The 17,632-nt window shown below is 40.4% G+C and overlaps 1 protein-coding gene across 1 annotated transcript in view; it reads left to right on the top strand.

Moving 5' to 3' along the window:
- Window positions 1-109: 109 nt before the first annotated feature.
- LOC134529056 (neurogenic protein big brain-like) overlaps window positions 110-17,632 on the top strand; it is a 146,857-nt gene continuing 129,334 nt past the window's right edge. Inside the window, exons 1-2 of the mRNA XM_063362758.1 lie at window positions 110-600; window positions 9,924-10,050. Coding sequence (XP_063218828.1) covers window positions 273-600; window positions 9,924-10,050 — 455 coding nt within the window. The 5' untranslated portion in view covers window positions 110-272. The remainder of the gene's footprint in view (window positions 601-9,923; window positions 10,051-17,632) is intronic.

Genomic DNA, 17,632 nt, shown 5'->3' with positions numbered 1-17,632 from the left:
CGTGCGCGCGCAACCTGCTCCAGGGAGGGGAGGGTGCTGGAGGCGCGGTGGTGGGGGTCGCGTGGGAGGGGAGGCAGTCCAGCAACTCCGACAAGTGGTGCCGGCGAGTTGCGACACTCCAGCCTGCTCGCTGTGGTCGCGCGGGCGTTAGTGGCGCTCCGGGTTGCAACGTCCTTCCCTCGGGACATGCCCGGGCGACCGAGCGACGTCTGAAACATCCGCTCCCGCGTCTGCGTGGGTTTTTTTTTTTTTTTTTTTTTTAAACAAGAGCGATGGCGACCGGCAACACGGGGTTGTTCGGCGACGACGAGAGCCTCGAAGGTCACCTGGTGACGCTGTTCGAGAAGCTGGAAGCGATGCGCCAGAGCGCCAAGGGCTGCCGCCGCACGCCGCCTCTTCAGGCCGAGATGCGGTCGCTGGACTTCTGGCGCGCCGTGTTCTCCGAGTGTCTGGCGGGCTTCTTCTACGTGTTCGTGGCGTGCGGCGCGACCGCAGCCGCCTCCGCCGCCTCCGCCGCCTCCGGCACGCCGCTGCTCACCGCCGCCTGCGCCTCCGGGTTCGCCATGGCGGCGATCATGCAGTGCTTCGGCCACATCTCAGGTGAGCCCGCCCTCCTGATGTTCGCGTCGCTCCTTCCGTCTGCCCCCGGCGTCTCGGGCCGTGTTCGAGTTGGCGCGGTTGCGCTCAAAACCATCACATGAGTACACCTTTGTATTTGGCATCTAACGAAACTGATACTTGGTCGTATTTACCAAATACAATATTCTTTTTAAAAATAATTTTCATTCAAATAATTAAACGATAACGATGATATTTCCAACTTGTGGAAGTTTATCATGATAAAAATAAATTGCACAAGCAATCTCTTAGTTAAAAAAAAATTGTTATATATATATATATATATATATATATATATATATTTTTTTTAAAAAACCGAATCATGCACAGTACAATATGAAATCTTTCTAAAACAAACTTTGTTTACTTACTTCCGAGGTGGTAATAGAACCCATGATCCTTAAATTGAAAATTAGTTCTGTTGACCAGCCAACTGGGAGAGTGTGTGCAAGTAGCTCTGATGGCGTTATACACGACAGCCCACCGAATATACAATCGAATGGTCCGTGGTCTTAAGCGCCCGTGTATGCAAAATCGGGCTATGTAAAGTCCTAATTTGAACTTTTCCATTGTCCCGCAAAAGGGTTTGCCACCATGTAAGCTGGAATTACTATAGCCCACCACATCTGCCCTGTGTCCGTCCGTCCTTCAACACTCCTTTTGTCTGACGCAATATATATATATACATATATATATATACACATATATATATATACATATATATATTTCATTTCAACACTACCAACATCCGAGAAAACTTTTAGTTTTGAGAAAATTTATTTTGTACTATTAAATTAGTTTTATAATAATGTACCTAAGTTTCGCACTTGTAACACATTGAATTCAATTTTTTCCCCAAACTAGTATAATTTAAATATGTTCAGAGTAACCATGAGTAACTCGGACGATTTTTGTTTTAATAAATCTTTTAAAATGTGGTAAGACGTAATTTCAAAAACAATTATGGAAACAGTTTCACAAACAAACTTTGAAACTTTCTAATATAACAATATTTGATGACAAGCATAAACCTTGCAGACATTTGGAGGTTATAATTTTATCCGTTCTCCCGACAAAAGTATAAAGTTACCTAACCTTCGACGGACGAACTGATGAAATTTTTAAAGCCATCTTTTAGGCTGCAGGTCACGTGAGTTATAGACCCAGTATTTATCTTCTATTTTATCTTCTATGCTTTTATTCTAAGCTTATATTTAAGTTCCATAGTTTTGTTATTCTACTTGAACATACTTTTTTACTGTTTTCATAAGGCCTTGGCTGCTTAGTGGTCCTTATAGCCGAATTATCATGTTCTAGTGAAGGTTCAGTGATCAATGCCAATCCCCGCATAATTCGTATTACTTAAAAATGGTCACTATGTTAATCCGATGGGCCACTTTATTCAAATACAGCATTTAAAAATTCAATAATTTTTATTATATGAAATTTATTTGGTTTCCAAGTTGTGTAGGAGAAACTTAGTTAGCAATTAATTACCATATATATAATAAACACATTAATGCGCCTCACATAAAATGTGTCTCAAACTCACAACTCGAATGCTTCAAAAAAAGTTATGTTTGCTGACTGTTTAGTTTCATCTCCCGGCCACGAGTTATAACTAACGAATTGGGTAGCTATTTTTCCGTGCGCCGATCATTTGATGCTGTTTAGTTGTTGGGAAATGTTTTAAAACACGCCACTGCTTTCCTTTGTGAGCAAGGTCGTTTGAAGCCATGCTACAATAAAAAAAAATCCTAAAACAATAGTCACATAAAACAAACAAAAAATTGCTACATTGGGAAAATCATATTTTTTTTCTTCCTTCTATTTCACTTCCAAGCGAAAATGTTTTTAAGTAGATCAATTGTAGCAATTATTTGCTTAAATTTCTCCATTAGATAACATTTTTTAAAATATATTTTTCTTCACGCAGTAAATCTATTTAAGTACATTTAGAAACAAGCTATTAATAAAAATTGGTTGTCTGTAAAGTCGGTTTACGGACGATAGTTTAACGTGACGTCATAACAAATCATTGATGAAATGATTGCATACTTTTATGAATAAAATTAAATCATTTTTACTGAATCATCACTAATTTGTATGGATACAAAGAAGGAGTGAAATTAAATCTACAATTTAATTGATAATTTTACTTTTATTTGTACTCATTAATTCAAATATGTTTATTTCTTTAACGAAGAGATTATTTTAACTAAACTTTTATACATGTTTGCTATTTAACATCTTCCAATCTGTGTTATTCTGTTAAGGATATGACAATGATAGGAAAAGTAGGAAACGAATGGGAGTGTTTCAAGTTTAATGTGCCTCGAAAAAGTCAAATCGATGGTTGTTCCAATCGAGTGGAAGAGAGATAGATGCGGCGCAAGCGTACAATGAGCGTAACGGGATACAGCGTAACGGGACAATGTGCGTTATGGGACACTTTTTCGTGCGTGCAGCCGGCGTTCATCGATTTATTAGACGTTGTCACTTCAAAAACAGCTAGCGGGGAAGTCAACTGACCATTTCTTTCGCAATCGAAAATATTCCTTATGAAAGTGAGTTTAATTGTCTCTTGAAAGTTGATTGTAACTGTCAAGGCTACGCACAGGCTCACCCACGTGACATTTTTGTACGAGCCTATGCTATGGCTATGTTTGTTGTGCGTGTTTTGCAGCAAGCATCGGAGAGTGTAAGGGCTCTCAGCTATTCTTTGTATTGATGACGTTTTAGTTATTTCAGGCTTTGTCCGTGTGGGCTATACCTTGTGCGACCTCTGCACCCAAAGATGTTGTAGGTGTAGAGGGGATAAACCCCGTGAGTGTAGAAAGTACTAAGGGTGTAAAGCTACGTTTACACGGGTCGTTACCACAACGCCGAAATACCACAAAGCCGAACGTACAATAACACCGAATACCATAACGCCGAATGCCAAATTGACTGCAACGCCGACAGCTAGAAAACTGCTGTGTACCACAACGCCGAAATACCGTAACGCTGAAAAATGTTGCTGCGGGGAGGGGGGGCCACAGGAGCAAAATGAAAAACAACTGAATGAATTTGTGTGTGTTTCTTAAATGTATCTTAACGCCGAAATACCACAACCTAACCTAACCTAGGCTAGCCTAACCTAACCTAACCTAACCTAACCTAGCCTAACCTAACCTAACCTAACCTATCCTAACCTAACCTAACCTTACCTAACCTACCTAACCTAACCTTTGTGGCAGTCCTGGAATGACATTTTTTGGCGTTAGTGTATTTCGGCGTTGTGGCGCGTCCCCCGTTTACACAAGGTCAGTAACTGGAGACAGTGCACTGGAACGGAAATGGAACAGTGTAGACACCCTGGTACAGTAACCACCGCCAGAACTGTAACCAGTATTCTGACGTTCCAGCAGCTGTCTCAACAAGCCAGGGGGGAAAAAAGCACTGAAGTTTATCGCAGAAAACCTGTCTGTGCCAGGAACAGCAGAACAAGTAAGAGCTTGCCTCATAAAGAAAACTTCCTTTTTAATTGCACCTTCAACGTGATGCAAAAGCCATTCCAAATTATCTTCAGTCATCTTTAAACGGTTAATATACATATCAGGATCTTTTCAGAAAATTTACGTTACATTGTTTCCGATGCATACAAAGTGTTACGTCTTAAAATCCAATCTTTCACCCACATTCTGCGCCTCTTCTTTTGGTTTTGTAATACTGTCTCCAATTCTCGTATAAGTATAAGTACATCGTATGCCGCAGCGAATACCATGCTGGCAACTGGTATTTTGTAAAAATTCGTTAGAACCAGTTACTAGAATAAGTTACCGTCCTTTCTTCAGGAAGCAGCTACTGTCTCCAGCTACTGGCCTCGTGTAAACGTGGCTTAAATATTGCCAACCGAGCGCGTAAGGACAAATAAAAGGAATAATTTCTGTTACAATTTGTAAAATATAGGTAATTTATACGCTTTTTTTTATTTTCTGCGAGAACTAACATAAAAGATAAAAAGTGTTTTATGTTTATTTTAATATTATTCTACGTTAAATTTCGTGTCCAAGTTTCATATTATAAGGTTATTTGCAACACGAACAACATGAGAACACATGAGTTTTCTCGTTTTCGAGTGCTGAAAGACTCGCTCCCGTAATTTTTTTAAAATTTCGTAAACAAATCTTAGCATATAATTCGGGGGAGCTGAATTGTTGCCCGTTGGATGGGCAGCCCTTCAGGATTTTTCTGGCAATGGTTTGTTTGTACAGCGACTGGAAGGGCAGCCCAACCAATTTCTGAAAACATGTTTCTTTAAGTGTTTAAATAATCCTGAAAACTTGCCCCTTGTAAGGGCAGCCCATCAGGATTTTTCTTACAGTAGTGTTTTTTAAAGGTTGTCTGAATTGTTGCCCATTGGATGGGCAACCCATCAGGATTTTTCTGACAGTGGTGTTTTTGAAAGGTCTGAATTGTTGCCCCTTGGATGGGCAGCCCTTCAGGATTTTTCTGACAGTGGTTAGTTTAGGTTAGGTTAGGTTAGGTTAGGTCACTTTACAAACTAACCACTGTCAGAAAAATCCTGAAGGGCTGCACATCCAAGGGGCAACAATTCAGACAACCTTTCAAAAACACCACTGTCAGAAAAATCCTGATGGGCTGCCCATCAAAGGGGCAAGTTTTCAGGATTATTTAAACTCTTAAAGGAGCGTGTTTTCAGAAATTGGATGGGCTGCCCTTCCAGTCTCTGTACAAATAAACCACTGTCAGAAAAATCCTGAAGGGCTGCCCTTCCAATGGGCAACAATTCAGTCGCCCCTAGAATTCAGGTGCCGCTGGTGCGCCGGTGACGACACACTTATATAAGGTCCATTGCCCACACACAGTCTGAGCCAACACCACGCAATCGTCGTAACACCACTTACCTGTTCCTAACACAAAACACTTCATCTTGCAATTCACACGTCTGAACACTGAACTCATTTTTACGTGAGACAGAACTCGATCACGCTCCGGAAACGGAAATTCCGGTCCGCGCATAGATCGCAGGTTGAAAATTTTGGAAAGTTTACCGAACGGCCATGACGACATAGGTCTTGATCTGCCTTGTGTCTTCCAGAGGCTTCCATTCTGCGGTAAGCTCTGTGCTAACCCGTGCGAAGGCACACATAACCTCCACTGACATGCGACCGGGACGGTTAGGAAAGCCTCGTTGCGCCGGGAGTGTCATCAGCCTTCAGGTGTAACTTCAGCAGCATTTTGACGTGACAACGTCTAATAAATCGATGGACGCCGGCTGCACGCACGAAAAAGGATGACTCGTTGTCCCGTTACGCACATTGTCCCGTTACGCTCATTGTACGCTTGCGCCGCTTCTATCTCTCTTCCACTCGATTGGAACAACAATCGATTTGACTTTTTCGAGGCACATTAAACTTGAAACACTCCCATTCGTTTCCTACTTTTCCTATCATCGTCCTATCCTTAACAGAATAACACAGATTGGAAGAAGTTAAATAGCAAAAATGTATAAAGGTTATAGTTAAAATAATCTCTTCGTTAAAGTAATAAACATATTTGAATTAATGAGTGCAAATAAAAGTAAATTTATCAATAAAATTGTAGATTTAATTTCACTCCTTCTTTGTATAAAAGTTATAGTTAAAATAATCTGTTCGTTAAAATAATAAACATATTTGAATTAATGAGTGCAAATAAAAGTAAATTTATCAATTAAATTTTAGATCTCATTTCACTCCTTTGTATCCATACAAAAAAGTGATAATTCAATAAAAATTATTCAATTTTATTCGTAAAAGTATGCAATCATTTCATTAATGTTTTGTTATGATGTTGTCACGTTAAACTATTGCCCGTAAACCGACTTTACAGACAACCAATTTTTTTTTCCTAACCTAGCTAAAACTAGGTGTATTTGGGAGGGGTCTGGGTTAGGAATAAACTCTAAGTGCGTCTCAGGCCGAAGCTTATACGCTTTAATCATGCAGGGTTTAAGCCATGCAGGAGAGGTAGCATGCATAATCTGCTAGGAGGGGATTGGCCAGCCGTGGCAACGTTTTAGCCACGACTAACTCCCCTCACTGACTATACTAGACTAAAAATTAGATAAGTTGGGCCCAGGTAAAACCTGCAATAACACAGGGAAAACCCTGGGCACTTACATGCGGGATGCAAAATTTCATGCATTAATGACAAGCAGGTTGGTTACAGGAAACAGAAGGATGATTCCGAAGAAGAGTTGGACAGAGTAGAAATAAACTACTAAGCAAAGGGCGGGAACTTGTACACTGTTGTCCGCATTGCATTTGGTGGCACTGGTTGTTTCGGGGGCGACTTTCGTCGTTTCCCGCCAGGCTGCCAGCCAGCTCGTGTAACTAGAAGCTAAGGATGTAGTGTACGCCTGCGTATACATTAGCAAGTTTAATTACGTCAATTAATCGCGAGTTGCTGCCGCGGACTTTACTCCAGAATGGACATTTCGTCATGTCGCCTGTCGCCAGCAAAAGGCAGTCGGTCGGTTTGCGAAAGTACATATCACAATCTGTCATCGTAAAATCCTTAGCAACATCTACGCTTCATGAGCTGCGAATAATTAATTTAAATAAGTAGACAGCGAGTTGGTGCATCGAGACACACTCAGGAGTGGATAGAGCGTCAGGTCGCCTGTCGCCTGCAAAAGGCATTCAGCAGTTAGCGAAATTACCCAGTCCTTCATCACGAGTCCCTAGCCTTCAGCAGCATACCTGCCTAGTGTAGGTGATCCTCTTCCCCCGCTGCAGAGAACCTCTGGAACGGGCAGCTTGCGAGGTGGGGAAGTCTTCATTTCACAGACGAGAGAGCCACACCCGAAGTTCCCCGAAGTTCATGCTCGGTTTCTTTTTCCTTCTTTCTCATTGTATAAACCGGTGTGGCATTAAATTTTGCGGTCGATTAGGATAGTTTAGCTACATTATAAATACTTTAAAACATTGTGGATGGTTGGTTATATATTAGGTAAGTATAGCTACATTAAAAATACTGTAAAATCATTTTATGGTTGCTTAGCAAATAAAATTTTAATATGTAGCTATCCAGGGCTAGGAAACCGTTTACATGATTTCACAGTATCTTTAATGTAGCAATCCTAACCAAATCAACCGTCCACAATGTTTTAAAGTATTTATAATGTAGCTAACCTAACCTATTTGACCATTAGTTATCATGAGTTACAATGAACAAAAAAAAAACCGAGGATGCACGATCGGGCGTTTGGCTCTCTCGTCTGTGAAAAGAAGGCTTCAGCGGTTTCAGTACGACGTCCAGTCATTGAAATGAATACCTGACTGGCTGTATTGCATGCCATGTTTAAATATAATTGTGTTATTACGGCTATGTTTTAAATGGCTTCTTCCAGTAGTATGTACTTAACTGTTAGCTAAAGCCAATCTACTCTTAAAACATCGTTCTTCGTTTAAAAGAACGTAGCGATAGATGAATTTTAATAATAAGCGTACTTCAGCTTAATTAGTTTTTTAAGAAAAAAATATAAAATAATAATCTTAACGAACGCTTGCAGTGAAAAATATCATGTTTTACAAACTGCATAGCATTCAGCCTCCTTCTGTGCATTATTAATAATTTATCAAGAAACAGAATTTTTTTTTCGCACGAAGACTTCTGTCTGTTTGGTTCGGCTACAAAAAAAAATTAAAGTAAGATAAAATGCTGGTTAGTAAAACAGCAAAAACGAAACTCTCTTTTTACCCTTTGTCGAGAAACTCGTCTTTCATTCCCTTCTGATGCGTGAACTCTTATTTTTAATGGCCGAGTAGTAAAGAAGAACTAAAAATAAGAAATTGCATTAGCTTTTCCAATTAAAAAAATAATTATTCGGTCAACTGTAAAATTTAGCGATGCCACTAATTGAATGTCGATGCGCTCCTTCTGAAAAAAAAAGATTTGACTTCCATATCTAACAGGCTTCTAGAATATATATAATAAAAAAACTCAAGTCTACCCATTTGCTGAGTTTAAGTATCAGGTTATAACTTAAAGGCCGTCAAATTATTTTGTTTCTGGCGAACAGACAAGATAACTTGGGATGCAAGTTAATTTTGTCAATTTGCACCTAGTCATGCGGTGGAACGTGAACTTGAAAACTAAAAGAATTTATAATTGTTTGTATTATTTATGTTATTTACTTCCCTGCTTTATACTGGGAGGTGTGTGGGGTTCAGATTACAAACTAATTCTAAAATACTCACATTATCGGTGTGAGATTTGAACCCACGATATTTTGAAAGTGAGTTACGTTAACCACTAAAAACATCAAATAAAAAAAACATGTAAAAATTATATATATTAATATTGTATTTATAAATGTCACGCCTACATAATTTGCATCAATTTTTAAATCTTAAATTACGTTTTCCTTTATTTTGCCCTTCGACCAATTTTCTTTCTGCAAATTTGACTCGAGTGAAGTTTAAATTTAAGAGTTTAATAATAATGATTTTTTAATTTTCATTGAATCAGTAATGGAGTAAAAAATTTAGCATTTTGCAAATTTTTTTAGAGAAATATGAATTTCAGTCAAAATTAGTTCAGTTTAATTAAATCCTTTTAAATTAAATGTGCCGTAACTATAGACTAACAACATTTCACAGGTCAAGGATACATCGTTTTTAATGTTGTTTTATTAAGTTTCGAATGATAATTTTTTTATTATTTCATATTTGATACCGAGTTGATCGAGACTAAGTAAATAAATACTGCAGGCTCTTTATTTACTAGCACAACTCACGTGTAGCCGATCATGAATGAAGTAAATTTTTTAGGTCACCACACTGAGAAAAATGACTAGTCAGGGGCGTAGCCAGGGGGGCGGGGTTTAGGGGTTCAACCCCCCCCCCCTTAGCACCAAATCTTTAATTAATTTCTTATTCATCACTCAAACAAATTTCATATTAAAATTAATAAATGTTTTACCATTACAATATTTAAATTTAAGAACCGAAAACTGCTAAAATATCACTATTTTACACCTTAAAATCCAAATTTTCCCGGGGGAGGACCCCCGGACCCCCGCTTTAAAACCGAGGGGCCATGCTTCTTAACACCCCCCATACACAAATCCTGGCTATGCCACTGACTAGAGTTAGAAACTTTTGAAGTTTACAGTCCTGTTGTCTGAGACTGAAGTGTACAGAGCACTTTACTTAAAGCAATTTGTAAAATATTTCTTTATAAAGATGTTAAGTTGGAAAAAAAATGAACTAGGCTGTGATACTAAGGTATCATGCATGTCCTGGTGTATGCAGGAGCACACGCCAACCCGGCGGTGACAGTGGCCATGCTGATCACACGAAGTGTGTCCTTGCTGAGGGCCTTCATGTACGTGGCAGCGCAGTGCGGCGGTGGCATAGCGGGCGCAGCACTCCTCTATGGGTGAGTAGTGTTACGTTCTGTGTGTGAGTGGCCATGCTGTATTTCCATGCGATCCTGCTCCATGTAAATGGGGCATCTGATCTATTGGACAACATCGCTGCTGTGCAATGGCCGAGTATGTGCTAGTGGCCAGTCTGTATTGCCACGTGATCCTGATAGATGCAAATGGGACATCTCCATTCTATTTGACAATATCGCCCTTGTGTGATGTCCCTGCTCTGCTACCACGTTGCCCTTCGTTGAATAACCCCGATCTGCTACCATGTTGGCATATATTAGATGCAATGAGAATATTTTTAAAAAATTTATCAACTTCCTCACTCTGAAAATGGGTGAGCTCATTCTGGGTGATCTATTGGACAATCCTGCTTTATAGGAAAGTGGTCTTGACTTCTGAGTGAGTAGCAATGCTCTGCTGGTGAATGAAGTCTAAATAGAGGTCAACCAGCAAAGATTTTAGAAAACGTCAGCTGAAAAAAGTCTTACAAAAATATAGATTTGAGTTTCTGGTATTAGTGAAACTTAATATCTGTGGTGTCCTATACAGTTAAAGGTATTCGTACCATTTCAGGTCATTATTTTATATTGATGTTAATCACTGTTATAATTGTATAGTTTTCGAAAGGCGTAGCTTTCGCCAAAATAACTATGTAATACTTTTTTGAATACTTAGTTGCCAAAGTAAGTAAACATGTAAAGTGTTTGTGCAGTACCGATAGTGAAAATCTGAGAATTAATGGATTACAGAATTTAAACATTTTTAGTTTAAAATTCAATGCTGCTGGCTACTTAATGATAAAATTTTAATTTCTAGATCAGTCGTAGATACCAGAAAAATTTGCGTCACTATTCGTCATTATCCTGGGAATTATGACACGCCCTGTAGAACCAAATGCCAATAAGAAAATTTACTTGACCCAACCATATGCAGCCTGGACAGATGGTAAAATGTAGCAGTAGCAGTGGCAAAAGACATTGACCTGTTTGTACACAAGTAAGTGAAGTCCATTCGGTAACCAGAAAAGAACGTTACTTTTGCAGGTATCTACTAATTCGTGATAAAAAAAATAGTGCTGTTAATTAAACATAAATACAGCATGTGTGTCCTCCATTGCAATAAGGTCTTGCAACGCCCGCTGAAATGACGAGCTTTTAAGATGGTACCCATCATTGGCGATAGTGACAATAAAGCAATGGCAGTTACACCACAAACCCGGAAGTACTCTCCAGGGATAAAAACTCGGATTGCCTTGGCGTGGGTAGAGGTTGTTAGGACTTCTGAGCAACAGTAGCGCCTTAACAACAGTCCTATCTGTAGTTTTACGCCAGTGACCAGTAATAAGGAGGTATTACAATAGCCCTTTGCCTCCGCCCGTCAACGCCACATATCTAGCAAAGCGATTTATTTACAACCTGACTTCATCCGTCCGTCTGAATATTTTCCCAAATAAGTGCTTCCAACAATCCATGTTTTTTCTCCCGGAGATTTACATACATGTCATTTGCTATTTATGTCGTTTTTATGTACGTATTGTATTAGCATTTCGTCGGGAAAATGCAGAGTCGTGATTAAATTGTTTTAACATGAGTTTTAAGAACCAGCATTTTTATTATATAAAACATCTGAACGACCTATACAAGACCACAGGCTTGTATTCTGGTAACAATTGCCTTTGGCGGAAAAAAAATAACATAGAAATAATCCAGCCGTCCGTCCGTTAGAAGACGGATAGAATTTTTCGAGCCATCTCATTGGCTGCAGGTCACGTGACCGACGGACGAAGGTGACAGGCTATCGTAATTCTGCCTTAAGAGGCCACTCCAGTGTTTCAGGGGCACTACGCAACCCGCGTTAACCTCATAAGATTCAATGCTATTTTCATTTTGCTTATAACTAATTAACTAATATAGATTTCGAAATCTTGCTTGCTTGATATGTAAGACAACGATGCTCTTATCAAAGCCCCTTTCTTCAAAAACGTGCATAAATTATGGTTCAAACCTAGACAATACACTTAGTCATATTAGTAAAGATTAGTATAAAACCATAATTTATGCACGTTTTTGAAAAAAGGGGCTTTGATAAGTGCATCGTTGTCTTACATATCAAGCAAGCATCATTTCGAAATCTATATTAGTTAATTAGTTATAAGCAAAATGAAAATAGCATTGAATCTTATGAAGTTAACGCGGGTTGCGTAGTGCCCCTGAAACACTGGAGTGGCCTCTTAAGAGCTCCGCCTACCCGGACACACATACGGTGTGCAGAGCTTCAGGAAAAACAACGCGATTTAAAAACTACTCAAGATATCTGAGTGAGGTCTGCTTACGAAAAGCATTTAAGAGTTCCCTGAGGGCCGAAAAGTACTTTTGATTTCGGATTAAGTTTTTAAACCGTATTTTTAGATGAGTTAAAATGGCTAAAACGCATGTTTTCAGAGTAATTTTTAGGCGTAAAACAACCTGTACAGATTCTTGAAAGCACTTAAGGGACTTGCATTACACCTTTATCTTCATTTCTCCGCAATATAATGTTACGGTCACCGCTCAAATTTCACAGTTATCATGTGACGGCTAGAAGACTGCGCGCCAGTTCAGAGCCTTGCGCTTAGAGGCTATACCGCGCTATAAGCACCAGCGAGCGTCGCACTTATCATCCTGCCTCACTAACACACATTCACCCCTGGCGGGCCTCGTCAGGGGTGTATGTGTGTCAGTGAGGCGGGATGATAAGCGCGACGCTCGCTGGTGCTTCTAGCGCGGTATAGCCTCTGGACTGGCGCGCAGTCTTCTCGTCGTCACAGGACAACTGTGAAACTTGAGCAGTGACCGTAACATTATATGGCTGGGAAATTAAGATAATTTGTATAATGCAAGTCCCTTTAGTGCTTTCAAGAATCTGTACCGGTTGTTTTATGCCTAAATTTACTCTGAAAACATGCGTTTTAGCCATTTTAACTCTTCTAAAAATTACAGTTCAAAAACTTAATCCGAAATCAAAAGTACTTTTCGGCCCTCGGCGAACTCTTAAATGCTTTTAGTAAGCAGACCCCACCCGGATATCTTGAGTAGTTTTGAAATCGCGTGTGTTTTTCCTGAAGCTCTGCGCACCGCGTGTGTGCCCGGGTGGGCGGAGCCCTTAACCTGGTGCTATTAGTCTGAGATACTGGTTATTAATGCATTCCGTACCTCCCTCTCCCCTCTCTTTCTCTCTCTGTCTCTTCTCCTCGGGTCTTGTAACGGCTCGCCGGCAACCTTCGTATTTCCGGCTCGTCCAGGACAAAGAGGCGCGGACTCAGGAAGTGGTGGTGTTGCTTGCTGCACCTGTCTTCAGCCGGTCGTCGCCTGGTTGCTGGCTTTGCTAGCTTCGCTGCCCTGGCAACATCTCCGCGTTCAAGCGCACCACTTGCTTGGACCATCGTTGCTCTGACACGCGTTGGAAGACCTCGAGGAAATTTCGCGGATTATTTTGGTCGCGACGTAGACCGCGAATATGTACACCTTTTTCTTTGCTTCGATGATTGGATCACAAGTGTTAGGACACTCCCCTCCACAACTGTTGCCGAATCGCATCGACCCACTCCAAAGAAGAGGAGGTTCTACAGTAAGAAACCAGCCAGTAGGAAAGCATGTTGGTGGAGTGTACACAGGACTGTGAATTTTAGCCTGAAACTAAATGAATCCTCGAAATCTCCGCGTCGACGCCTAAAGCCGATTGCAACCATTGCATCGCGCGAGTCCCATATGGATCACTGGATCAGTAGGGACCGGAAAAATTCGCGGGTTCACTGACCTGTAGGATGAACTCCATAGTTGTACGTACATTCGGTCAAATGTCACCCACTCATTGGCTGCTGTCTTGTGAGACGTCCCATCATAGCAGCCTGTGATTCGATAAAGCTTTGGTCAGGTGTTTCTGATTGGCCCAGAGTCATCCAGGTGAGTTGTGAGCCAATAGCAGAGGCGGCACTGAGGTATAACTATTTGTATTTTAGCCTATCGCGAAATGAATTCGCGAATTTTTCCTGTCTCTATGGATCAGTTAAAAACGAGGGCGGCGTCTATCAGAAGCGGCAGCCAATCAGCAAGCAGTTCACCAACACTCCAGCATGAGTAGGACGGTGGTGTCTGGCCTGGTACAGTGTAATCATTTGTATCTCTGTTTATCAATTTTTGTAACCTTTTGTAGTTTCTTTTTTATCCTTTTTCAATGCGTGAAACCCATGAAAAAACGTACTAGTCTCACTATATATGTACAGCTCGTAAGAAAAACTTCAAAAAAAAATTTAAAGCTTTTGATAGCCACCGATTGAAGGAAATGTTTTCGTAAATAACTTTGAAACTCATACATTGAAAATCGAAGCTAATCATGGGATGAGGAATTCTGTAACAAGCTTTCTGTCATTGGTGGAGATTTAGTGACGACTTCAATTTATGCCCGCGTGATTTTAAGAAAGAGAAAATGCTATGTTGGTAGTAAAAAAAAGTAACAGAATTTACTACAGCTAAACGTAATAGATTTTAAAGGAACAGTTGCAATATATTTTTTTGCCCTGATGTGGCCTGTTTTCAAACACTTGGTTCTGAAATGAACCAAGCAATAAATTATCATATACAAATCCAAGATGGAGGGGACTTATCCATCTTGAGGCGACAATTTTCCCTGATATGTTAGGGCCTCCTTGTCAAACACGCCACGTAAGAAAATTGGAGATTTCTTATTGGCATTTAAATTATTATTTTATATTTTAAATGTTGAATTATTTATTTATTTTTAATATCAAGTTACCTATGTAATTTTAAAAACTTTAAAAAATAAAAACATTAATATTTAAATTATCAATATTTTTAAACAGTACATTTATTACAATTTCTTTTAATCATTAAAATATGAGACCGTCAGCGAGAATCGAAACCCGACTGGCTGGGTGGCAAATCAAATTCAAAATTCAAATTCAAAGTTTTTATTTACACATACTACACACTTTACACAGTTTTACATTACAATTAAACACTCCAGCGCACTGTGCTCTTTGCTAATATTTACACTTGTTAATAATGTTAATTAAAGTAATAGAAAACAGGATATTGGTGATTAAAAGGAAAATTAATAAAAAAAAACTTTTAAATTGATGGTTTTTGGGAGCACTTTTGCTTGATGTCTTTGTTGGCGCTCTACAAAACAATACTATGCCTATTACATAACACTGTCTTGCTTTCCCCTAACCTACTTGCACTTATGATTAAATTGTCTTATTTCTATTAATTGAAATGTGTACGCTATTTACATTAATTTGTTTAATTGGCTATATTATGCACTATTTACAATAACTTAACATTTAATATACTGGGATGAATAGCGTCGCTATGGTTGGCTTTCGTTTTGCAACACTACACTGGCACTTCGGTCGGACAATGACTAGGGGCATGCATATTTCGCGGAAAGATTCCGAGACCAGCTGAAAGTCAAAAACAATGTAGCGCCGTCTGTGTTCCGTGATTGGGTGTGTTTCTCTCAGGTACATGTCGATTGTGACAACACCAATCACATAAAGTCAGTGCGGAATCAAACGCGTCCTGAGTGGCTCGGTCAAACTAAGCGACGACTTCTCTCGCAGACGGCCGCCAATCACAAGGAAGAAACCGCTGGTGCGGGTATACCTTGTAAAAGTCTAGTAGACGTTCATGTTTTATATCGCGAAAAATGCCTGGCCCTAATTATTGCATTATCATGAGCGATCTTTTTTTTTTTTTCACGAAAAATACATGCCCATAGTAATAATTATGGACACCTGTATTTCGCGATTTCATTTCATGTCAAGGTATTTCACAAAACACTGTAGCTTTTTCTAAGTCATGGCAAATTGTGAGGGTGCAGCAGTACGGTGACCACATTCTCATTGGCCCCGTCAAGAGCGGGACGACACCTCTCACCGACCTTAGCCAATAACCACAGGAGAAAAGCTACAGTATTTTGTGAAATTCTTTGACACGAAATGTATTCGCGAAATACAGGTGTCCCTAAATGATGAGCACGGTTCTGCAATGTCCTGTATCGTTGACCAATTCTGAGCAGGAATTTTCGTTCCCAAATATTATTATAAAGCAACCCGTATATAATAAGTTGTATTGTTTTGGAGTATGTAGGTTGCAGTCAAATGTTTTGGACGAGGGTCTTCCTTACTTGTTCAACTAGAGCTGTTTGCTCTGTCGGCTGCACGAATTCGACGGTCGCTGCAGAAGATAGTTGGCGGTAGCCTTGAACGCTTTTTGTTAGCTATTGACCGCACAGGTCACGAAGACTGTTTACGCGCCTTCTGTCGTCAATTGGGGCGAAGTCGGGTGTAAGCCAGTCAAATGGAACTTAAGAAAGGGGGAAATAATGCTGACCGTTTGGAAACTTAAGTTACTTATAAATATGTATGGCCTTCGTTATATACTTTTTTTTTTACCTCGCACCGCTATCTGGTAGAAATATCGTGGGAAAACTACTTTTGGTACAGATCTCAGCAAAGGTGCATCTTGAGAGTGCTTTCTTTCCCTATAAGTAGAGACCTGCAAAATTCACGGATTCATTCGGTGATAGGCTACAATTCAAACACATATACCTCTTAGATAATTTTGCTATTGGCTTACTGTTCATCTGGACAAATCTCAACCAGTTATAAACCCTCAACCAAAGAAGGATCGAATCACAGACAAACAGGCTGAGACGACTTACAAGTCGGCAGCCAATGAACTTGCGTTATTTGCCAGAGTGTACAGGGGTATGTGCAGTCTATCCTGAAGGCCATCGAAACCGCGAATTTAGCAGGTCTCTAACCATTAGTATCCCTTTATCAACACCGCCATATTTATTTACAATGAACAAAAAAAGAAATCGAAGATGCACGATCGGATGTTTGGCTCTCGTCTGTGAAAAGAAGGATTCCAAAGTAGTGGATTGTTCCCGGTTCTGGACCACACTGCCAACCAGCGGCGCAGAGCGCACGTGGGTGGGGTATGTATGTCCGTGAGATGGGCGAAGGCTGCCTGGGGGCCCACATGGGGGCGGGTCCCCAGGACTGCGCTGCGGGGGCGTCAGGACGCTGATAACTGTCTCCTGGCCAGCTCCTGTCCGCCCAGCCCGAGGTCACTCTGCTCATTACACAGGATGAGTCTGTATTCGACTGCACACGTCCGTCCTTAAAGGGGCCCGACGCGTCAGGGGTGTATCTGTGTCGGTGAGGTGGGATGATGGTGCTTCTAGCGCGGTGTCTCCTCTGGACTGGCGCGCAGTCTTCTCCCAGTGCACATGAGCGGTGACCGTGACATTATATTGCGGATAAATTAAGGTAGGGGAGACCGGGACACGTTGGCCATAGGGGCAGGATGGCCCAGTCGAGTTAGTTAATACAATAGACGCTAGATCGTACTATGAGTCAATAAGCAGGTTGGTAACACTGTCCTCCTTCTTTCACAGAACCAATATGGCCGCCGGAGGAGTTTTGGAAACGTCTTAGTGATTAATAATTTTTGTGTGTGTTTAAGTAAAATTCTACTTGTCGGTTAAAAGTGTATTATCTAACTTTTGCTTTCTTCA

The sequence above is a fragment of the Bacillus rossius genome, chromosome 2 (assembly GCF_032445375.1).
Source record: "Bacillus rossius redtenbacheri isolate Brsri chromosome 2, Brsri_v3, whole genome shotgun sequence".
NCBI lineage: Eukaryota > Metazoa > Arthropoda > Insecta > Phasmatodea > Bacillidae > Bacillus > Bacillus rossius.
Note: the sequence above shows the minus strand (reverse complement) of the source record. Positions and strands in the feature narration are given on the sequence as shown.